The sequence below is a fragment of the Sphaerodactylus townsendi genome, linkage group LG06 (assembly GCF_021028975.2).
Source record: "Sphaerodactylus townsendi isolate TG3544 linkage group LG06, MPM_Stown_v2.3, whole genome shotgun sequence".
Taxonomy (NCBI): domain Eukaryota; kingdom Metazoa; phylum Chordata; class Lepidosauria; order Squamata; family Sphaerodactylidae; genus Sphaerodactylus; species Sphaerodactylus townsendi.
This window is the reverse complement of record NC_059430.1, coordinates 59,059,168-59,083,386: the sequence shown is the minus strand read 5'-3', so window position 1 is coordinate 59,083,386 and position 24,219 is coordinate 59,059,168. Positions and strand designations below refer to the sequence as shown.

Genomic DNA, 24,219 nt, shown 5'->3' with positions numbered 1-24,219 from the left:
CGGGGCGGGGAAGACTAGGAAGAGCGTTTTCCATTTTGTAAATCATTCATTTCCTAAACAAGAGTGCATATAAATTGGTTACTGTAATTAAAAAATGGCCTTGTAACTGGATAAACCATTGATGCAACTCAGATGCATAGTAGCAGCATCTGGTCAATGCACCTCAGATATCTTTTGTCCTACACATTGTATTTGCTTAGAGACAAAGAGGGTGTTTGTAAAGTGAATGGATTGCTGCTCAGTTCTCTACACAAATGTAAGGACAGCAACCTGGATCGTTTATTTGAAGGCAATCCAGTAGAGACTGGAGTGCTGCTTTTTAGGTGAGGTACCTAGAAGCAAGATAGGTAACTTTAGTTCAACGGCAGTATTTCTCTACAAGAGGGAAGAAAAATATTCAAGTTCTTGGGCGGGTTGGTTATACATTTTTGTAATTTTTTGTAATAGGATGCATGAGCTGTTGTCCCATATTTATAATGCTGTACTTCAAAAGTTAAATATATTTTTCCTGTGTGATAGAGGATTATGAATTCAGGTTTAAGAGATAAAATGTATTATGTAACCAGTTTGTTTATATTAAAGTCACACCTCTTTTAAACAAAGCTTATTTGTTTTAAATAGCAACATTTTTTAAAAGTTCAGGAAGTTTTAAAATCAGTTTTACCTTCCCCATGCTTTATTAGTCCTTTGGCTCTGATTTGAATTAGTGAGTTATATCAAGAATATACACTGCAAATGCATTCAAAATGTGTGGGTGTGAACAAGTCACTTTCAACTCAGGGAGACCCTATGAATAAATGTCCTCCAAAACATCTTATCCTCGCTCAGGTCTTATAAACTGCTCAGGTCTTATAAACTGAGGGCAGTGGTTTCCTTTATTATAGAGTCAATCCATCTCATGTTGGATTTTTCTCTTTTCCTGCTGTCTTCAACTTTTCCTAGTATTGCTGTCTTTTCCAGTGTGCCTTGTCTTCTCAGAATGTGACCAAAGTACAAAAGCCTCCATTTAATCATTTCAGCTTCTAAGTTCATTTAGGTTCAGGTTCATTTATTCAGTTCAGATTCATTTATTGGAAAGACAGAGTGTCGCTCAGTAAGTACTTTGCTGTGTTCATCCTCTTTTAATTTCAGTGGAGGGACACAGTCTAGTAAAACAGCCTAGTTTTTTATTTTATTGATTTTACTTGTGATTGTATTGTTTCCTTTGTTGTTTTTATTGTTTTGCTGTGGCTTTAAGCTAATCCAATCAAATTGTTATGATCAGGGTTGCTCAATAGAAGCATTTAAATGGACTGTGCCTGCAGTTTCTAACTATATGAGCTAATTCATACATGCATATAAATAGCATGACTGCTGAGCACTTGCACCTGAAGATGTGAGGTCTGATTTCAAATATGAATGACTGCTACCTGTGCAAAGCAACTTACACATGCCTAATCAGCACTCTAGCCCAAGTCCTTCCCTTAGCACAGGTTGCAGCAAAGTCTAAACAAGACCTTGAGTGTGAGTGCTGAGCGTTAAAAGGTAAGCAAGTACCTTTGGCTTGCCTGCATCACACTTCAGTTGGACCCGAGCTGTTTCTATTGCAACAAATGGCATCTGAAGCCTCACAGGGTTGTCCAAAAGATCTATTTGTTGCGTTAGACCTGTGATCACGGCATTTTATTTATTTACTTGATTCATTTGTATCCTGCCTTTTTCACCAGAACGGCTTATGTCATTCTCCTTTCCTCCATTTTATCCTCACAACAACCTGTGAGGTAAGTTAGACTGAAAATTTGTGACTAGTCCAAGGTCACCCAGCGAGTTTCCATAGCACAAGTGGGGATTCAAACCTCAATCTCCCTGATAACTAGTCCGACACTCTAACCCTTACACAAAACTGGTGTAGTATAAGTTCTTATTTTGCTGTGCAGCTGAGAGTGATGTGTCATCATCCTCAGTAAGCACTACACAATCCTAGGTGTGTTTTGTGCATATTCAGAATGCTTATCAGATAAGAATGCTCTGATTATTCAAGGGGGGAAAACAGTGAATTCATTATTGATGGTGGTGGGGGGGTTATCTTCAGGGACGTAGGTATAGATTTTTATGGGGAGTTCGAGGGTGGGGCCACCATGCCCCCACCCACCCCTGGGGCATTGCCACACCTCCCCAAGCCCCACCCCCAGCCTCAGTGCTTATAAAAACAGCTCTCTGAGGCCAGGGATGGCAGATTCTGCTGCCCCCCCCACCCTGCCCCCCACCAGCTGGGCTCCCAGCTGGCAGCCAGCAGTCCCTTCGGCCCTCCCCTTTGGTCTGAGGCGTGGCTGGGAAAATGGAGCCCAGTGTAAAATCTGAGTTTTGTGCCCCCCTACCCCCCATGGGCGGCCACTGTGATGCTGGAATCCACCCCCAACAGCATCACTTTCAATGGTGTTTAAACTAAAGAGCCCAAATTCTCCTTTCAAATCCACCTTAAAGGGAGAATCTGGGGCCCCCAGTTAAAACAACATTGACAGTGATGCTGTTTTGGGGTGGATTCTCCCCAAATCTCCTTTGGGGACCTAAGATTCTCCCTTTAAATTCATGCCGAAGGGGGTGGATTTAAAAGGAGAATCTGGGGAAATTTTGGGGGGTGCCTGCTGTCAGGGTGCAATTGTTAAGCTAGCAGCACCAAACTTTCAGAGTATCTTTTGGAGAGTCTGATGATGATACCACCCAGGTTTGGTGAAGTTTGGTTCAGGGAGTCCAAAGTTATGGATCTTCAAAGGTATAGCCCCCATCTCCTATTAGCTCCCATTGGAAACAATGCGGGATGGGGCACCCCTTTTGGGGATCCATAACTTTGGATGCCCTGAACCAAACTTCACCAAACCTGGCTGGTATTAGCAAGAAACTCTCCTGATGATACCAGGCAGGTTTGGTGAAGTTTGGTTCAGCGGGTCCAAAGTTATGGACCCTCAAAAGGGTAGCCCTGTCTACTATTAGCTCCCTTTGAAAACAATAGGGAATGGGGGCACCCCTTTGGGGGTCCATAACTTTGGACCCCGGAACCAAACTTCACTAAACATGGCAGGTATCATCAGGAGTTTCACCTGACAATAGGCTGAAATTTTGGTGCTGGTAGCCTAAAAACTGCACCCCCCGCAGGCCAAAAACTGAAAAAAACACTTCAAAATTCAAAAAACCCACAAACGGGGGGCGGAGCTTCAGACATGCAATGGAGGGGTTTGAACCCGAGAACCCCCCTTACCTACGTCCTTGGTTACCTTCCTAGTTTACATCAACTCTTCTTTTTGGTTCCATTTGACTGTTCAGCAGGATTAGCAACCATCTGTCAAACTGATAATGTGGATGAAAAAATGTGAGCTCATTACAACTTCCTACACAATGAAACCAAATTAGCTGCCATTTGAAATCTTCTCAAAACACTTCTTGGAGCTGTAAAAATATTTTCTAGTTCTATAGTATTATACTTTGATTTAAATTGATCACTCCTGCTAATTTTATTCCTACAGTAATAGGTCCAGAAAGTTCCTAAGTGGTAGCTGGCAAGTATATCAAATCTGCATTTCAGAGAAATCAGGATGCAGTCATACAGTCCCAAATTTGTTTTGGTTCTTATAAGATTAGGCCAGGTAGGTCAGTCTAAATCTCAAAATATGAATGTAAAAATATTCAACAGGATTAAAGCTGCTTTAGCTCATCTCCTTTGTGGATTTTGCTCTGTGGAGAAAATTAATTAAACTGAGCCATTATGACTTTTCTGGGTTGTTTTAATGGGAATATATTTATTCCCCATACTATAAGCTGTCAGCTTACAGGCTTTAGGGAGCATCTGCTTAAATCACAAGTTCATAAGTAGCCAAATGTCATGACTTCCTAAACATGGTCTGCATTTGTCAAGGGGCCCTCTCAAGTATTGCTGCTGAAATTAAAATCTGTACTCTTGAAACATGTATTTACAGAGCCTATAACATCGCTGAGCCACTAGGCTTACCAACTTTGGGGTCAGAAATACTTAAGAGATTTAAAGGGTGAAACCTGGAGTAGTGTATGGAGGGGCCTTTGTAGGGTATAATTCTATGTAGTCCATCTTTCAAAGCAGCCATTTTTCCAGAAGTGGAATAAATGTTATAAATAGATAGATAGATAGATAGATAGATAGATAGATAGATAGATAGATAGATAGATAGATAGATAGATAGATAGATAGATAGATAGATAGATAGATAGATAGATAGATAGATAGATAAGTGATTTATATAGTCTGGAGATTAGTTGTAATTCTGGGAGATCTTCAGCTTCCTCCTGGCAGTTTGCAAACTTAACGAACAGAACAAACATACTGTGATGGGGGAGGGGAAAGAGTCTCGCCAGTTGTCTTTTGGGAAATAATTCTATATCTGCTTGCATATTTGTTTACAACATTTTGGCATAAGTCTCTGGTCTGAATCTTCAGTCTTCTATCTTCAGTTCAATGGGAATCTTCTTCTATCTGAATACCTTTTCTCATCCTACTCTAAAGTGCCCTTTTCATCCCAATAAGACCAATGCTAGTCTCATATAATTCAGTTTCCATTCCGTTGTAGCCTATGCTGTTCTTTTCAGCAATTATTTCTGTTATTTTGTAAGTTAGGCAATGCAGTTTTCATCTCTCTGTTTTTTCCTACTGATGGTAACTTGAATTAGGAGCAGATGTTCTGATTTTAAATCAGTTTAGATTGTGTGATTCAGAAGCCTTTCAAGCGGCTTTCCACATAGAGGGTATAATACAGCAAAATGTTATGGTCTAAAGAAAAAGGCCCCTTTCAGATTACTGTTTTAAATTTGTTGCTGGCCAGTTTTTGAGTTAAGTGATACAGAGATGGGCGTTAATGCAGCTCCTTTCAGTCCATCTATCAACCATCTCTAAATTGCCCTGGCCAGTTCAAACAGTGCCTCTATTATTTTCCGGCCTTTTTGGCAATGCATTTTTTTCAGTTTAAAAAAAAATGTTCTAAGATGAACACTATAGCACTGTAGTACCATAGCAATCCAGCACACCCAGGTGCTGGTGAGATAGCACTGAATTGGTATATAACTAGCATTGGGATGCACTTTATAGCACTCATCTTAGAGCATTTTAAAAAGCTGGAAAAGAATGCGCTGCCAAAATATGAGAGAAAATAGTGATCCTTTCAGAAGTGCTCCAGACAGTTTAAACAGTATGCTGGAGTGATTCAGAAGCACAAGGAAGAACTGAAAATAGGAGAAAGCAGTTTCATAAAAAACTGCAGAGTTCGTGCTGCTGATAGGACTCAAGTGGCTTTGTCTGAGCAGGTAACAAAATTGTTATCAGGAGCCAGGAGCCAGGAGCCAAATCAGTTGTGTACGAACTGATGCCAAAAAGAAGAAGAAATCCATTAGCATCTCATTGCTCAACCAGATTATAAGGATAGTCTGAAAGGGGGCAAAGTAATCTAGGGTAATGGTCTACACGGTAACAGCTAAGATTTGCTACCCAAAATAAACTTATGCATCAGTAGATTTAATTTTATTTTGAACGTTTGAATCCTGTCTGTCAGTTAAAAATCTCAAGAAAGTGAACAAAAAAAGTTTTAAAACCCCAATAAATTAATTTGATAACAACCCAATCACTAAAAGCATAGTAGAAGCAAGAAAGGGAAATTTTATAACAAAGTTCAGGATCATATAGCTGGTAAATCATTCAAGATTTTGGAAAATAGAAATATTTCCACTTGACATCCAAGAATGATTGAGTAGATGCCAGGCTCACATCTTGGGTTTTTTCCCCACAAACTGTCAAATTGTCTTGAAGGTCTCTGAGTAATTGTAAAGGTCCCTGGCAAGACTTGCCATTTCCTAATTTGAGAGGTGGCTGCAAGAGTGGGAGACATCGTGTGACTTTTCTGACCTTCTGAAACCTCACTACAATCACTACCACACAATAAGCCCACATATTTAAATGGAGATTTCTGTTCTAAATAAACCACACATTTCCAGAACCTAACATGCCTCCTAACCAGGTATTAGAACAATTCAAAACATAGTGTTGTATCCAATGGTCTGTTGAATCACTTTTTGATGACTGAAAAGATGGTCCTTTTGACTGCTGAAAAATGCTCTTGATGCACAAAAGCCTTTTTAAATTAACTTTTCCAATTTCTAGTTCTTATGACATGGAAATTAAATTCCTTGTATTTTGGCAGGTGAAACAACAGATTGATTCTTGTTCTATTATTCCCATTTTTCTATAACAATCTAAAAGTCTGTGTGCGAAAACCACTGTTTGTGATCCTTTTAACATTCAGCAGTTAAATAATGTCGCTATCAGTAACTGACAATATTTGATTACTCTCCCTCCTGTCTTTTTGCCTAGTTCTGGAACATATGTATTAATTTAATTATGAAAACTGTTGAGGATGATCCAAAGAGATATTATACTTTATTTTGTTGTATACTAAAACAACACAATTTTAATGACATCTGTTTCAACAGTGTTCATACATCCCACCCTGTGAAAGAGAAAATCAGAAAAACTCTGAAACGGTAATGCACTTGCAGGATTACTGGCAAGATGAAGTTGGCTCTCAGCCTTTTACATGCTACTTTAATCAGCACCTCAGGTAAGAATCTTTGTGTATCTGTCACTTCAATATACACCTCTTTGGATCTTTGCCCTGTATTATAGTTTTGTTGGAAGCAAAGTCCCAGGAGAAGTTCAAACTGAAATAGAACTATGTTTAGGATAGCACTGTTTGAGTGAGGAAGTCACTCTGGAATAGATCTTGGGCAAATGCAGGTTCTACCAAATATAAATTTAAAAAGGTAAACGAGGTCTCTCTGGGTAAGCACCAGGTCATTACTAACCCATGGGGTGATGTTACATCAAAACATTTGCTAGGCAGATTGTCTTATGGGGTAGTTTGCCATTGCTCTCCCTAGTTGTCTATACTTTACGCCCAGCAACCTGTGTACACATTTTACCGACCTCATAAGGATGAAAGGCCAAGTCAACCTTGAGACAGCTACCTGACTTCTGTTGGGTACACAGTGACTTCTGTTGGGAACACAGTGGGACACATCAGGTCATGAGCAGAACTTTGACTGCAGCACTGCAGATTTCCCTTCTGTGTCATGGGGCTTCTCAATTGCATCAGTTTGTCTCATGGCTTTTTGGAACATAATGGGATGTGGTTTGCTTTCTCCTGTTGTATGTAGCATGCTTGTTTGAGGCCTTTGGAACTACTACTTTGCCTTGCATCTACTCTTTGAATGTGCCCTCCACTACCTCAGTTGTGTGGATAGCTTTGCGGTAAGACTGCAAGTTGAATAAGCCTGCCTGTCAAACCCTTTCCTGGCCCAGGTGGTCCGCTTGTCTCATCTTTATAACCCTACTCCAAAGTCTGACTCCAAAAGCCGGTATCTGTGGGGATAAGATACATGACACTTGAGAAGTCGGTTAAAATATGTGTCCTGTGGGGGTTAAACAAAAAACGCTTTCTTGGACCACATCAGACCACTTGTGTCTCTAGTACTGACTTTTGTGATGAGCAGCAGCTCTTATGAGTCTCAGGAAGAGAGGGAGTTTCCATCATTTGCTTACCTGGAGTCTTTTAATTGGAACTGAAAGGGGCTGACATTTGAGAGTTATTAATGCCATGCATGTGAACCCCCCCCCCCTTAAAAATTAGTCTCATTTCGATCACTGGGACTTGCTCCCATGTAAAATGGTATTTGCATCAGGGGTATAAAGTGCACTTTCCAGCCATGCAATGTTTAGAAATTTCTCTGTCAAAAATTTGCCAAAAGTAAAACTGCTCATGAAGTGTTAATGTAGAAAAAATACATATGTGAGCCCTGAAACATGTACATAGGGTACTGTGGCATGTACAGAATACCGGTAACCATTGGGGCTTAATATGTGATGTCTTTCAGTCCAGCTGTGTATGCATGGAGACTCAGTCAGCAATCTGTAGCCCAGAAATTGAGATTTGGTTCGACAGAGCAATTGTGTAGCCATAATTGAGATTGAGTGGAAACTGTCAAACATGTGTGAATGCCCTCTGCAGGTTTGCCTGGTTGTAACAGAAAGTGAGAATAAGTGCTGCACATATGAGTGAGGAAGGAAACATTCTAACTGGTGACCAAAGTCAGTCAATCTTGGTTCTGGAAACCCTGCTAGAAGGTGTCTATCATAGCTCACCATGCCCAACTGCAAAGATATGTGCCAGGTGTGATATGTGTGCACAAGTCAACACCTTAATGAATAGTGTAAAGCAAGTCCTGTATGTTTAACTTAAGAAAGAAGAGGCACCTTAAGTATGCCAAGTTGGGGTATATGGAGATTGGCATACTGGGATTCTGTCATCTTATATGGTAGTGTAGGGACAACAAAGCATTTCATTTAGGCATTGACACTTCCTAAGAGTTCATGTGGGCCTGGTATTCAGTTTGGAAGCTGAAGAACTACTGTAATGTTCTTGGAGTGTCTTTTTTTTACCAGCTGAAGCTTCTATGCCTTTATCAAGGGCAGCCACGTGTTGAATGGATTGCAGTAGTCTGGCCTTAAAATTACAAAGGCATTAAAGAAAGAAGCTCAGACCAATTTGATATAAAAACCAGGAATCAGTGAAAGGTGTTCCTTGCATCATTGCAACTGGCTTTTAGGACTCACATCTATTCAGGAATACCACAACCTTGTCAGTCTGTATGATTCAGGAAGGCTGAATTCCTCTGGTGATAAAAGTTTCTGCCAGTTTTCAGAGCATCTATATTTCAGTTTTGTCTGTCAATAGCAGGGCTTGAATCAACAGTGTATAATGCAATATTCACTTCCTGAAGAGGAAAAACTGGGAGTGTCAAGAGCCTTTTCAGGTGGCTCCTAGCAAAAGACAGGCTCACAATGCTGAAAGATGAGCCCCTGGCTAAAAACACCTTTTCTGTTGTGCTGATTCACTGCACCAGCCTTAATTACTTTCAAGATCAGCAGTGCTGTAATTGATTGCATAGTGCCTCAGGTTTGTTTTCTCTGGAAATGCCTGTATTTTATATTAATGAACTGCAAACTTGGCATTTTAGTATTTTGCCTTTAGACATGTTTCCCTTTACTGACAGTGCAGCAGATTATAAACAGAAGGCAGAAGGAAGTTCATCACAAAAAATGGATTAGCTACAGTTGAGTAGACATCCATACAAAACTGCTGGTGTTTGATAGAGATAGAAATGGGGTTTGAATGGTTCTTTGCATAAAGATAAGGCTTGTGAAAGCTAGCTAAGTTTGATAACAGAAAATCTTTTAAAGGTGCAACCTTTTATCAATATATCTAATTTTCAACATGACTTCATCTCTTAAATCAGAGTGAAGAGAATTTTTTCCAAAAAACTTGTGGTACCCTCCATTTCTGCAAAAAAAGGAAAAGCTGTTAAAAACAGAGGAGGGTTTTAAATGCTACCCCCTTCCCAGGAAATAAATCGTCTACACATACACAGGCAATGTAAACAACCACTGGTATTTATAAATGAAGGATCATTTTCCTTTGAACACATGAGGACATCTTTGGGTGAGTTCCATTGCTTCGTAGGGAGGCAGGAACTAGAATTCTTTTCCTTCCTATATCCTTTCGAGATCACCCCTCCTCTTGCTCAGTTTTGGAACTCCAGGCAGCAGTTAAACTAACTTGTCATAGAACTTATTTTAAATTAAGAACTCTGCAAAACACTAACAACAATTAATAATAAAAAAGAATTAGATATAATCTGTAGGAAGAAATAAAGAATAAAGATGTGGTGCCTGTTGATAACAATGATATAGGATTGCAAAATGTCCTCATTTGCTCAGAGGAGAATGACCTTTCACTGCTAAGTACCAGCGATCATTCACCCTCTGAGTTCTGAGGACATCTTTGGGACCTCGCATAGCAGTGTCCCTCTTTATTGGATGGGTTATCATTGTCTGATTCTAACTGCAGGACTTTTCTCTCAAATGCAACATCTGCAGAACTGTTTGTGTTGATCTTGTAGAGTCAGATAAAGGTAGAGATTTATGACCAGGTTGCCGCCTTGCAAATTTTCTTGACAAAAGTGTTCTTGATTAATGCAGTATCTTGACCATCATCCCCACACTACTGAATCAGTTGCCAGGTTTTTAACAAAGGCACTTGGATCAAGGGTGAAACCTTTGTGTAAATTTTAGTCAATTGGTTTTAACATAATTTGCATTTTACCACTTTTTATATGCCATTAAAGGTATTGTATTTGTATTTGTATTTAATGCAGTATCTGTAGTTGTACTTCTGATGAAATGAGCTGTAATTCCTGAAGGTGGGTCCAGTGTTTGTGCTTTATATGCCCCTATTATGTGGGCTTTGAGACATTTGCTAGTGGTAAAGTTGGAGATCTTGTTTCCTAAATGTGATGGAGACATGGCTGTAAATATCCCCTTAGTTTTTCTGATGTCTTGGGTCCTTGTTGATATAGGCATTGAGGGCTCTTCTTTCATCTCTCACCGTACTGATATGTTCTGCTGTTATGGAGAGAAGATTTTTCTCTGCTCAGTGGAGAATCAGGAGGGCTTCTCTGTGTAGGCTATGTGATTTTGATCCCCCTACTTGTTCAGATGTGCTTGGGCCGCAATGTTGTCTGTGTGAACTAAAATGTTGCTCTTGTTGAGGGTCTTCTGGAGATGGAGTAATGCTAGCCATATGGCTCTGAGTTCCAGTGAGGTTATTGGTAACTTGGATTCTTGCTCTGACTAAATCCTTGAATGGGTGCTTAGTTCAAAGTTGCTCCTCATCCAAGGAGACTGGCATCTGTCATGAGTTGCTGATGTGATTGAATCAGGTAACATTTTCCTGAGTCACATTCTTCATGTTGGTCCACCAGGTCAGATTGATCTTGACTTCCCTGGGAATCAATATGGGGAAGTTCCCCTCATTGAAAAATGCATCTAGAATGATCTACTTAGTTGCTGCAGTCTACTAGAGTGTAACCTCTCCAATTGGATGGTTTCGGGGTTCGATATTACTAACTCTATGAGGCTGGATAAGGTCAATAGGGTAGAAGATTTGCTGTGAATGACTGTGGTAGCTAAATCCTTGATTTTCTTTGCTTTTTTTCCTGTATGACAAACAGATGGTTGGTCCTGGTGTATATGATGCTTCCAATATGTTGTATCCTCTGAGAAGGTATAAGTATTTGATTCAATCATGAGGAACCCATGATCTTGTAGGCACTCCTGTACTTTCTGAATGTTTTCTATAGCTTTTGGTTCTCACCAGAATGTCATCCAAATAGGGGTGTTCATGTATCCTCTGTTGTTGGAGGCTGACCACTAGATTGACTAACATCTTGGTGAAAACCCTTGGAGCTGAACAGAGCCTGAAAGGTGGACCTCAGAAATGAAAATGTTTGAGTTCCACATAGAATCATAGAAATGTCCTGTGTGCAAGGATGATTGAGATGCATAGATATGCTTCTTTCAGCTCTATGGAGAATAGATACTCCTCTGGCTGAAGAGCTTCTGTTATGGATCTGAGCAGTGGTGGGATTTAGCAGGTTCGCACCACTTCGGCAGAACCAGTTGTTAAAATGGTGCTTGTAAACAACCAGTTGTTAAATTATTTGAATCTCAACACCGGATCTGGTTGTTAAATTATTTGAATCCCATCAATGGATCTGAGAGTTTCTATTCTGAAGTGTACAACTTGACATGTTGGTTCAGGAATTTGAGGTTGAGTATTGTTCTCCAATCTCCTGTCCACTTTGGAATGATGAAGAAAATAGAGTACACTCCTTTCTCAAATCTTTCTTGTGACCAGTTCTATAACTTGAATGTCTAGAAGATGTTTAACCACTTTCTGGGTCCTTTCTCTTTTTTGAGAATTTTTTGGAGTTGGAGAGATGACCAGCCTTTCTGGTGAGAAGGATATGAACTCTATGGGGTAGCCTTTGTCACTACTTCTTTAGTCTAGTTGTCTGTGTGGGATAGAGTTCATGTGCCCTTGAATAGAAACAGCCCCCCCCCCCCCCACTGGAAGACTAGCAAAGTCAGGCTTTATTTGGTTTGTGGTTGTTATCTCCACCTCTGGGCTGAAACTTTTTACCAAAGAACCCTTTCTTGTATTGTTAATGTGACTGTGACCAGTTGCCTTTGTGGTAGTCTTGACAAAATCTCTGTAACATATGTTGTGAATGAAAGGAAGAGTTTTTTAAATGAAATCTCTGGTTTGGTCTTCTGAGAAATTATGGCATTGCCTTCGATTTGTCTTTGGATTCCACAAAGATTTTGTCAAGAGTGTCCCCCAATAGCTTGTCTTCTTGGAAGGGATCTGTTGCTACTGCTGTCTTTGAGAGGTAGGCTGCCTGCCATGCTCTGAGCCATAGAAGATATCTACTGGCAGTTGCAGAAGCTAGAGCTCTGTCTGAAAATGTCAGTGTGTCGAGTGTGACATCGGCTGTTAAGGCAATGGCCTTTAGAAGGTAATTACCGGTAGCTCCTTCCTGCAGTCTTGGATTGGAATTAGCAAGTAACTGCACTGCCTTTCTTGTCCTTATAATTGAGGCCCTGGAAACTAAGGATATAGCTGCAGATGCTTTAATCATCATGGAGACCACTTCGGCTACTTTCTAAGCACACTGGTCAGCTCTTCTGTCAACTGCATCCTTGAGGTGGCCATCATCAGACTTGAAGACTGCAGGGCTGGTATGAGTGCAATCACCATGGGTACCTGTAATAAATTGTTAGTGTAATGTGGCATAGAGTATGGCTTTTTAATGAAGCTTGGGTATTGTCAATTAACCATACATTTTTTCTATTCTGCTTTCATCTGATTTTCAAAAAATTCTGGGAAGGGAAAACCCATTTTTTTCTGAGTCAGTGCAGAGAAGAAACTCGTGGTAGCCCTTACATCTAGATTTTGTCTTAGGCTGCTCTGTTTCATCCTGAGCATCTTTAAGATATAGAGCTGCAAGTGTTTTGGATAGCACATATTGGTAATCTTCCCACTTGAAGCACCTGCAATCAGATTCAGGAAGAAGAAGCAAAAGAAGAAGAAGAAGAGTTTATATCCCCCTTTCTCTCCTGTAAGGAGATTCAAAGGGGCTTACAAACTCCTTTCTATTTTTCTCCCACAACATACACCTTGTGAGGTAGGTAGGGCTGAGAGAGTTCTAAGAGAATTGTGACTAACCCAAGGTCACCCAGTAGGAATGTAGGAGAGGGGAAACATCTTTGGTTCACCAGATAAGAGTCCACCACTAATGTAGAGGAGTGGGGAATCAAACCCGGTTCTCCAGATTAGAGCCGACCTGCTCTTAACCACTGCACCACACTATGGAGATACTCTTATATCTTTTTCTTGTTCAGCCTCAGAGAATAATTCCCCTTCCTCTCTGGATTCAGTTTCACCTTCAGAGAAGTCAGAAATATCTCTAGCAGAGCTAACTTTCCTATGCTTTAGTGGACCATCTTGTCAGTTCCCCCTCCTCCCTTTAACTCCGTGTAGTGTGAGAGGAGTTTGGGTATACAGGATGCCTTGCCTCCACCCCAATTCCCCTTTGCCTGCAAAAAAACTCTATTTGCTGTACCGTTGTCTTTTTAAAAAATTCAATAAAGTCTGGGGGACCGGCACACTGCAGCATTACCATAGTGAGGCACCAGTTGGGGCGCAGGAACCTCCTGGAGTTGAGCCAGCGCCCTGTTGCCTTGTTTTGGAGTGATTGCCACATCTTATCTCTGCCGCTGAAAAGCTGGCTGGAATAGTTGCAGCCACCATTTTATTAGTGCTATTTCTTTTTGGCGTGCTTTCCCCATTTCTGCTGCAGGTGTTGGCCAGGGCTCTGTTTCCTTGGCTAAGGCAGCTCCACGGATTATGCCTGACAGAACTATTGCAGATACCCCCTCTGTGGACAGTGGAGCTTCTAGTTCTTCTTCTGAGAGAGTTCAACTTTGCTCATGTTTGACATCTCTTAAAAGACACCCATATACTCTCCCCTCCTCTCTCTCTGCACTTTTGTTGGAAGAAGCGGAAAGAAGTAAGGAGCCTGAAATCTAAGATATGTAGAGGAGTTGTAGAGTTAAGGTCACAGGCAAGTGACAAGAAGAATTTGGGAAATAGAGTAGGTATAAGGACAGACAGCCTAGGCACAAGATGTTTACTCTCCCTCAGTGGCATAGTGCCAATGTGGTGGGGAGGAGGGGCTCAATGCCCTGGGTCCATGCTGTTGTGGGGTCGTGGTGGGGGCATTCCAGAGGCATGGCGGGAGCATGGCAGGAGCAGGGCACGCATACGTCCCAGGTGCAGTTTCCCCTTGCTCTCCCTGTAAATGAGGAAAGAACTGAGCAAGAGAAGTGGTAATCTCCACAGGAAACAAAAAGGGGGATTATGCCTCCCTACAAAGCAGTGGAAATCATCCAAAGATATCTTCAGAGGGAGAACTTGCACTTAGCAGGGGAGAGGAGGTGCCTATGTGCCCTGAAGTAGCCCATGAACACTTCTTCTGAACCTCTATAGGTGGGGAAGAGAGCAGAAGCCAGTCCCTGGAGGGAGCAGAAGCAACTGCTGTTCCCTTCCATCACTGAAGCAGTGGCACTGTGGTTGTGTAATTGACAGGAACAAGGAGCTAGTGCTACTTCCTCCTTCTTGCCAAATGGTAAGTATCAGGACAAATGTAAGAGTGGATGGATGGGAGCTGCCACTGCTGCCCCCTACCAGTGTGTGAGCTGTGAAGGAGCAGCAATGAGGACAAGTAGCATAAGATGGAGCCACCAAAGCCCCTGCCAACCTTCAAACTGTGGAGGAGGAGCAGTGCAAGGAAGGAGCCTCCAATGTTCAACCCTCCATAAGAGCTGGAGAGTGGGGGAGGTCAGCAGGGCAAGTGGTGGGGGAGAAGTGGAGGCAGTGGCATTGCCGTTGGATGAGCTACCGAGCAAGTGGCTGAGTTGGTCGAGAAGAAGGATGAAATAGGACTTCCCCTCCCTGTGAAACTTGTGAGTTCCCCTGTTGTTTGTCTATTTAAGTTGTATAACAGAAGAAAAAATATCTGCTGACTGTTTCACTGGTAAGTAGAGATGGATGAAACCTGTTTGCATTAAACTGATGAAGAAAGTCAATTGTCAGGTGCTGAATTTGCCTTTTGTATACCTCAGGTGATTAATATTATTGTTTTGGGATTTCAGGAACCTCCTTGCCTATTGTCCTAAAATAGGTTCTGTGTTTATTTTCCACTGTAAGTTGGCAGCACTGCACATGAGTAGTTCTCACCTTTATTCAAGCAAAGGGTAAAGTGCTATATGTAATTATTAATTAATGAAAGCATATGATAATGAACATCTGTAGACTACTGTGTTGTACTCTAAGGCTATTGGAATAGTTACCTGCTGTGATAAAGGACTTCCAGTAATAAGGTGGCTTAATTTTTGTAGAGAAGAAAATCTGTCAGACTTTGTTATCTTCGCTGCAGTTTTTTTCTTTTGGTTAACCATCAATTAGTAGACCATGGATCAGGTATCCCACAGTTAAAATTTGTGTAGTAGAGTTGAGGTGAATGGGCAACTATCAGGGCATATGAGGGATGGACTCAATGAAGATGACTGGTGATAGTAAAACAGTAGAGATCTGAGAAACTGCTGGTGGTAGGCACTCTGACAGAGAGAGATGAACAATGTGCTCCAAAGCACACATTCAGCTCTTGTGCGAGTGAATTTCCATATCCCCTTTTAGAAGCGGTTGGTACCGTCATGCAAGTGTTCCATGTGCTCATGGGACTCCAGACTTCAGAACCTCACACTTACAAGAAACTGTTTGGTTGGGGTATCTTTACTTAGGAAAATTAGCTGGTTGTAATGACCTCATTCATAGTAATAAATATGCTATGTCACACAATCTATTTTGATACTGTAATCCAATTTAATTATTCCATGATTACCCTAATACAGCAACTTTGTTGCACCTGAGGAACAGGGCCAGAGTGTTCACAGAGATGCTTGGGAACAGCACGGTGTACCATAGTCTCTGTTCAGCTAATAGGCTCAGAGCAATTACAAAATCCAAGTGTCCTGCATATGGATCTTCTGTGTACATTATTTAATTATTTAATATAAAGTATTTAATTATTTATTTAAAACATTTATTAGTTGCCTTTCTACCTTATGGAAAGTCAAAATAGTTTGCAATGTAAATGATAACAAGATCTGATAATTTGGGGGGGGGAGGGGGGCTGTCATCTGGAAACTTAATTCCCAAGTACACATGAGCCCAAGAATCAGCCTTTTCCCTGTGCAGTTTTCTGAACCTGAAATTGCCCCACAGAGCTGCTGTTTGCCCTGTTGAGGAAACATAACTATATTGATGTCCTTTGTCCTTTGAATCCCACAACCCTGATTCAAACTGCTTCTTTGCATGCATGGAAACAAAGTTCACAGAATGAAGCTCTAAATTCCGGTCTGATGCAAAGTCCTTGTGGTGGCCATATGATTACATTATGGACTTTGTTACCATGTTAACTGACCTCAGTGAGGTAGGCGTGTACAAGATCCTCTGTTCCTGCCTGTCCACACATGTGTCAGGTAACAGAGTGTAGGTTAATGAAGCTTTTACTGAACTGGTATTCTTTTCTCAACCACATACAAAAAAGCATGTACCATACAAAATACATCCATCAATAAGAGATATCTTGTTCTAACAAAAGCTTTTAGCAACTGCTGTTGGTGAGCAGCTATTCTTTTCAGGCTCAAAATGGTGAGGCAATCTTGGTTTGGTTGAGATCCAGGCCTGCTTATGGTGGCTGAGCCACATCTGCATCTTTCTTAGTTTCTTCTGCTAAGTACAGTAATGGTCGTATTAGATGCAAAATGATGGGATATCCCAGCAGATAGCAATTGCTATTTCTAATATTTTGTTCTACAGTCCAAATGGTAGTTTTTGACTTTTAAAAATGATAGCCTTTTTTGAGTATTCCAACACTTCAGACAGCACTGAACATTTTATGCAGTCTGAAATAGCCATGAGCTGACTCATTTTCAAAGGTGGTAAACTTTTTGATTTTTGTGGAATTTCCAACAGATGTCATGCAGCATGCTGATCATTTGCACAACGGCTCCCACTTTCTGTTAAAATTAGGGTATTATTATGGCTAATTGGTTTTTTTCCAAAATTCGTTTGTGAGGCAGAAGCAGAATTTGGCTGTTAAATTCAGATCATTGTTTTGAACAATATTCCACACTCTATTCCTCAATCATCTTAAAGTTATTCATTGCCAATTGATTCAAGATGGTTCCTTTTACTGGTGAGGTCTGATTACCAAAAAAAAAAAAGTGATTAAACTCATACAGAACTTTTCTTCTGTCAGAATCTGGGGGTGATTCTTTGAGAACATTATAGCAACAATTTGTTTTACTGACAGATAGCTTGTAGTTGTTGGAGAATGTCTTGTAAGTACAAATTACAAAATGTAACAAATGTGGGCAATGTGTATACTAGGAGTATAAAATGAGACACTACGCCCACTAGCAACAATGGTACTACAGATAAAGTGCAGTGCAATTTTTAATAGTGACAAGTGCTCTAATATAAACATGTGTTACATATCAAAAACATTACACAAACATTACAAGAACATGTCTTGTATGCTGATTTACTGCAGCAGTATTATAGAGGTCTCCTTCTCCATGCCCTCCAGTGGAGAAGGCAGTTCTGCAGTGGTGTATCTGCCTAGGGATGGGGGGTATCCTCTGTCCCCTGGGTGTCACTAATCTGATCATGTGGGGGGCACAAAATCAGCCCCCCACGTGACCAGGAAGACAGAAGGGCAGCAGGAAGTCCTGCTGCTTTGTCATCTTCGGGTGCCCTTGCCCCCCCCATGACATCATTGATGTCATGCAAAATGCACAACTGCAGAAGTGTATGGTGGGAAAATGGCACCTGGAGACAGCTGTTCTCTGGTGCCCCCCACTATGCTGGGGGGTGGGGCTTAGGGAGGTGGGTCCCCCCAAGCCCCACCCCCAGGCCTCGCCCCCCCTCCCGGCACCCAGCCAGCAGTCCCTTCTGCCCTTCCCTCTGGGGAGAGAAGAAGCAACTGAAAAGTGCTGTCCTCGGCTCCTTTGCTTTTTGCCCTGCCCTCAAGCCCCGCCCCCGTGCTTATAAAAGCAAAGGAGCTGAGGACGGAACCTTTCAGTTGCTTCTTCTCTCCCCAGAGGGAAGGGCAGAAGGGACTGCTGGCTGGGTGCCGGGAGGGGGGGCGAGGCCTGGGGGTGGGGCTTGGGGGGACCCACCTCCCTAAGCCCCACCCCCCAGCATAGTGGGGGGCACCAGAGAACAGCTGTCTCCAGGTGCCATTTTCCCACCATACACTTCTGCAGTTGTGCATTTTGCATATATGAAATACCTGCATCCATTCAAATATTGGGGCAGCACTCAGGTTCAGGAGCTCTGTGTATACACAGGAACATGCACAATGCCCCTTAAAAGGCAGGTTCTTAAGACTGACATTGCTTTCAAGCATTGAAATACACTTTCATTTCCATGAGGTTTTTTTTGCCAAAGCCAAAATATTAAAAACTTGTGTTATGAATTCTGTTTTCTATGTTATATTTAGTTCTTATAACAGTTGCAAGAGTTTTAAATATGTGAGTGTCACAATATTCATGGCAGGTATTCTGGACAACTGCGTAGTGTAGTGATTAAGAGCAGTGGACTCTAATCTGGAGAACCAGGTTTGATTCCCCCGGGTGACCTTAGGCTAGTCACAGTTCCCTCAAAACGCTCTCAGCGCCACCTACCTCACAAGGTGTCTGTTGTGGGGAGAGGAAGGGAAGGTGTTTGTAGCCACTTTGAGACTCCTTAGGATTGAGAAAAGTGGGATATAAAACCAAACTCTTCTTCTTTTTATAATATTAAGTAGGTATGTGTTTGTACATCGTTGAATCTTTTAAATTGGTTGTATCTTTGTTATAAAGTTGTGTATCACAAGGAATGATAGGATAGAAATTTATAAATTAATATTCAAGCAAATTAAGGTGGCAGTTGAAATGCGATAGTACCCTCGATCACTTCTTTAAAAGGTTAGACAATATACATTTTGCATAGTCGGCTGCCTGACTTCTTTTCCTTTCCCTCTTTTGTTTTCTTCTGTTGCAGGCCAGATGACGTACTGTTACGACGTACACATGATGAGTCAGTTCTTATGCACTGCTTTCTTTGGCCAGTGGTTACCTTCCTAGTAGGAGTCCTCATTGTGATTCTGACCATCTGTGCAAAGAGCTTGGCTGTCAAAGCAGAAGCAATAAAGAAAAGGAAGCATTCCTAAATAGAGGACTCCCTTGAAGGAAAGTTGTGGAGTTGTAGGCAAGTTTGAAGTGCCAAATGCAGTTGATGGGCGCTTCCATGGTGCTTTTCAAGCAATGCCCATTCCCAGTATATTGCCAGATGTTGGTCTTGCCAATGCCTGAAGATTAATCTTAGGTGACCATGCTGTGAAATGTCAGCTAGCCGCTTCTGCTACTATGAAAGCAAACATGTTTATTGCACCAAATGATCTTAAGCTGCACCAAACTGGCTGTACTGCATTGAATGAAACCCGAATGGTGGCTCTTCTCTCCAGGATGGACTGAAAGACAGTTTCTGAAAATCCCAAGTGTGGTCAAGTTCATACTAGCAAAACAATCTTTCTTAATATTATAATTTAGTATTTAATATTTATTATTTCCTTTCTCAGACATAGACTGTACTTCTGAAATATTAAAAAAGTGGTTGGTTTTTTATTAGCATGTGATCTTATTTTGTGACTGTGGTTTACTTTCTAAATAGGCAAAATAAATGTGGCATGTGATACCAAAATAATTTAGAGATTAAAAAGAAAAGATTAGGAAAGATCCCATTTCCCTCTGCTTCCTCCTTCCCATATCTGTTCCACACATGGAAGACAACTACCCTTCCCTTGTAGCATTCCCACTACGGGTGGGAAATTGTACTCACATTTGGGGACGTGGTAGCTCAGACCTTTAGGATTAAATCTGTTGCAAATAAAAAACTATCAACCCAATGATATTCACCTTCTCATATTACAGTTTTGCATATCCACTTTTCTCAAAAACAGCAGCTTTTTTATCAACCAAAAGTTTGCAGTGTGCTAACCAAATATTATTCCATGCAGAAGCAACTCATGTACACTTTAGGGAACAAATTTATTTGTCATCATAAAATTAAGCAAAATATCTGGATGGAAATTGCGAATCTGGAAATTAGGCATACCTAACTGCTGCTATCAGTCATACTGTAAGCATACCACTAAGTGCCTGAATACTGTTGTTCTCCCTCTGAGGCAGGAAGACATCTTGTATGATTATTCTCACCCCTTTGCTCAGGGAGACAGGCATTAAAATCTTGACCTTCCTGTCTCCTTCAGTGGGAATCATTCCCTTTCCAGTTTCTTTTTCTGCCTTATTCAGATAGAGTAGCTTTAGGCTTAGGCTCTGACTCCGGCCCCTTCTGCACACACAAAATAATGCGTTTTCAAACCACTTTCACAACTTGGGTGCTGTGTGGTTTCCGGGCTGTATGGCCGTGTTCTAGCAGCATTCTCTCCTGACGTTTCGCCTGCATCTGTGGCTGGCATCTTCAGAGGAATCTCTGAAGATGCTAGCCTGAATGCCAAACTGCCAGGGAGAGAATAGCTACTAAAGCTGGAAGCTCCTTAAACTGACGCATAAGTATTCCTCCGATGAAAGCCTTCGACAATACACTTTCACAACTGTTTGCAAGTGGATTTTGCTATTCCGCACAGCTTCAAAGAGCACTGAAAGCAGTTTGAAAGTGCATTATTCTGCATGTGCGGAATGAGCCTCCTATCCTAAGCTTCTACCTTTTCTACTTAATAATTTCACCATACTCTCATACACTTAGCTGATGTTTATTCTCCTTCTCTTGCCTCCATAAGTGAGTCGGCTTAGAGAGCTAGAAAAATAAGACAGGGAGAAGAGAAACTTCACTAGCAGCAGCCATTTTAGAGAGCAATTGCATTCCCTCCAAAATCATCATGCAGGAGAGCAACTCTGGAGATGGTTTTCTCTCTGAAAAGGAGTTGGAGGCTTCCGTTATGGCCATGACTGACAACGCTGCCCATAATCAAGATCAGACTTGCCCAGAACTTAGTGTTCTGGTCTACCCTCAGGCACAGAGCACAATGATCAGTTTTGCCAGGAGGCAGGGGCGTACCAGCCACGTGGATATGTGGTGTCACATGTCCCCGGGTACAGCCCATTGGGTCACATGGGGGCACAAAATCACCCTCTACACCCCCTCTTTTCCCCCTCACTGTGCCCTCCCGTCCCCCACCCCGAGCCCCCCATCCGTGTGCTGCCTGCTCACTGTTGTCTTCCCGGCCTCCCTCAGGCCACGCTGGAGCTCCCCTCAGGCCGCTGTGAAGTGCTATGGGCAAGGAGGGGCCTTTAATTTTTATGGTATAAGGTGGCTAGAGAGAAATGGATCAGACCACCACGTGCCAGAGAAATGAGGTTCCTCGGATATTTTAGTTACTAAATTTTAATAAATTCTAGGCCAGCAAATATTCTTTTCTTAGCTAAGTTTCATGTCAGGTCATGAGAATTTGGGCAGTTTGGGTCACGACATCTTCTCTAATATGATATTTATGGAATCTGGCTTTAATTCTTCCTTTCATTCTGAGTTGGGATTGACTGATACAGGGGCTTCAAACTGTGGTTCTAGAAACCTGGAAGGTATCCATAAAATAAATCCAGTTACCCCAGTCTGTTAGTGAATTATGTTTGCTTCTGTTGGTCCCTCTGCAGTATGTTTGTGAGAAGCTTCCTCTCCTGGTCAGTATAGTGAAAATATAATGTATGTTATATGTATGTGTTTGCCTTTCACTGTGTGTATGTGGGGGAGGGGGAAATAGATTCAAAAATGTCAGTCATAAAGAGTGTGAGTTTATTTTAAAGTACCTAATAAGAGCAAGTGTCCTGTAGAATTACTATCCAAAACTGTATTGATCAGTCAAGAACATCTTTTTTTAGACTTCTCTACTATCTTGCTATCAAAACTTCTGTTCCATATGCCACAATTCTGTTACCATGACAACTACGCAAAACATTCCAGGGCTTGCATTGTTAGACTTCACAAAACAGAAAATTGCCACCTTCTGACTATTTTGCCATTTGGCAAATGATGGCAAACTCTTTTGTCTGTTCTTCTCAGTGATGTCCTCTGAGCCTCACTCACTGTCAAGGAAAACTTTGAGGTACAATCCCATTGGTGGTTTTTTTTGTGAAGAGGAAAAATTCCATAATATAGATTTACCAAGTATTTTTATTCAACGTGTAAACTCAGACCTACTTAATTGTCTCAATATTTTCTCTTGCTGTGAAGTTCATTGAGACAAATGTTGAGCTGTTCTCTGCAAAAGTAAGAAACAAGACTTGAGTCTGGTTACTTAGGAATGGTTCCTAGTTCAGTGGTAGAGCATCTGCTTGGAATACAGAGACTCCTAGGTTCAGTCCTCAGAATTTCCACTTAATCTGTCAGAAGATGACCTGGCGATCTGCTGCCAGTTTGAATGGACAAGACTGGTCTTGATAGATCACTGGTCCATCTTCAGTAGAATGCAGGTTCTCATATTCAAGGTCTGTAGGACACTGCAGCTCTAATAGGGCAATCCTAAACAGAGGCCCCTTCCGCACGGAGGCGGAAGGGGTTGGGTCGGCGTAATCCACGCCGACCTGACGACGCTGGGACCGTCCGCATGGACGGTCCCAGAACCGGCTGGGACGACGGCGCTGTGGAGCGCTGTTGCCTGGCCGACCTGGCTTGTCCCTGGCCCTCCAGCACGTCGCCGAGGCCTGGAGACACGCCCCCTCGGCCCTGCGCGCCTGCTTGAGCGTCACAGGGCAGGGGGGCGTGTCCCCAGGCCTCGGCGACGCGCTGGAGGGCCAGGGACCAGGTAAGTGATGGGTGGGAATGGGGGGGAGGGTGCCTTGGAGCCGCTGCTGTTCGCACGGCAGCGGCTCCAAGGCGGCATTTCCCAACAACCTCGCTCCCTGAGCGAGGTTGGGAAATGCCGGCTTCGCGCCGGTTGGGCGACGCGAGGGCGGCGTGGCTGCGAAGCAGCTGCGCCCCCTGTGCGAATTGTTCCCAGGGGATGGCGTTTTTGCCGTCCCCAGGGCGCCATAAAACGCCCGTGCGGAAAGGGCCAGAGCTACACCCTTCTCAACCCATTGGCTTTTGTAAACTTAGAAGGGTGTAACTGCTTAAGATGGCACTATACAGTTGTTAGGCATGGTTGAAAAAGCCCATGGATTTTTGCAATCCAAATCTTTCATTGTGCTGTTTATTTGATGTCCCATCTTGTTTTGATTTACACTGTGTAATCGACCTTGAGTCTCAGTGAGAGAGGTGGATTATAACTAAAATAATAATGATTCTAAGGTAATTCACATACTTGAAGTGAGATGTACCACAGTCTGTCTCAAAAGCATCCCCATCCATTGGGCCCAATTAATTTGTGACTCTAGTGCAGCAACTTAATCAGTTATTCATTGCCTTTTTAACCCCTCTTTTTATATTGTTGATTTTCTAGGTATAAGGCATCCTAACCTATCTACCGTTATCTTGAAGATATATTTTTATTGCTTTTCCACTCAAACATATCCTGCTGAGAATGTACCTCATTTCAGGCACAATCACAGTCCTAATTTTTCTGTTTTATTCAATATTTATATTGCCATTACTTTGAAGAATTCTGCCTCAGTATACTCTTCAATGATCAGCATTATTATTAAAGGACAAGGATTCTCTTTCATGTATGCAATTAGATTTCATTTATATTGATATCCAAATCCTGTTAGTTCTTTATTGCTCAGTTCAATAAATCTGACAAAGGAAATTATTTGACCACGAAAGAATACATTTTTTGAAATTCTATTATATGTATGCTGAATTTAAATACAGGAGCAGGAAAAAAACATGTTATGATATTAATGTTACCATTTCCAAAATATAAATGCAATTCCAGCATAATAAACATAATTCCAGCATAATAAATATAAATGCAACTTCAGCATAATAAAACATAAACGTAATAAACATAATAAACATAATCTAATTTAATCTATCTAACCACACTATGTACTAATTTGTTCACTGCAAACACATGTTTGCAAATAAGTGAGTTCTAGATCAAATCTAGATCAAATCTAGATCAAATCAAGTGTTCCTAGAAGGT

The 24,219-nt window shown here is 41.7% G+C and overlaps 1 protein-coding gene across 1 annotated transcript in view; it reads left to right on the top strand.

Moving 5' to 3' along the window:
- The window catches only part of KCNMB4 (potassium calcium-activated channel subfamily M regulatory beta subunit 4), a 34,377-nt gene extending 14,633 nt beyond the window's left edge, over nt 1-19,744 (top strand). The window contains exons 2-3 of the mRNA XM_048501112.1: nt 6,484-6,611; nt 19,122-19,744. Coding sequence (XP_048357069.1) covers nt 6,484-6,611; nt 19,122-19,290 — 297 coding nt within the window. The 3' untranslated portion in view covers nt 19,291-19,744. The remainder of the gene's footprint in view (nt 1-6,483; nt 6,612-19,121) is intronic.
- The last annotated feature ends 4,475 nt before the right edge of the window (nt 19,745-24,219 follow it).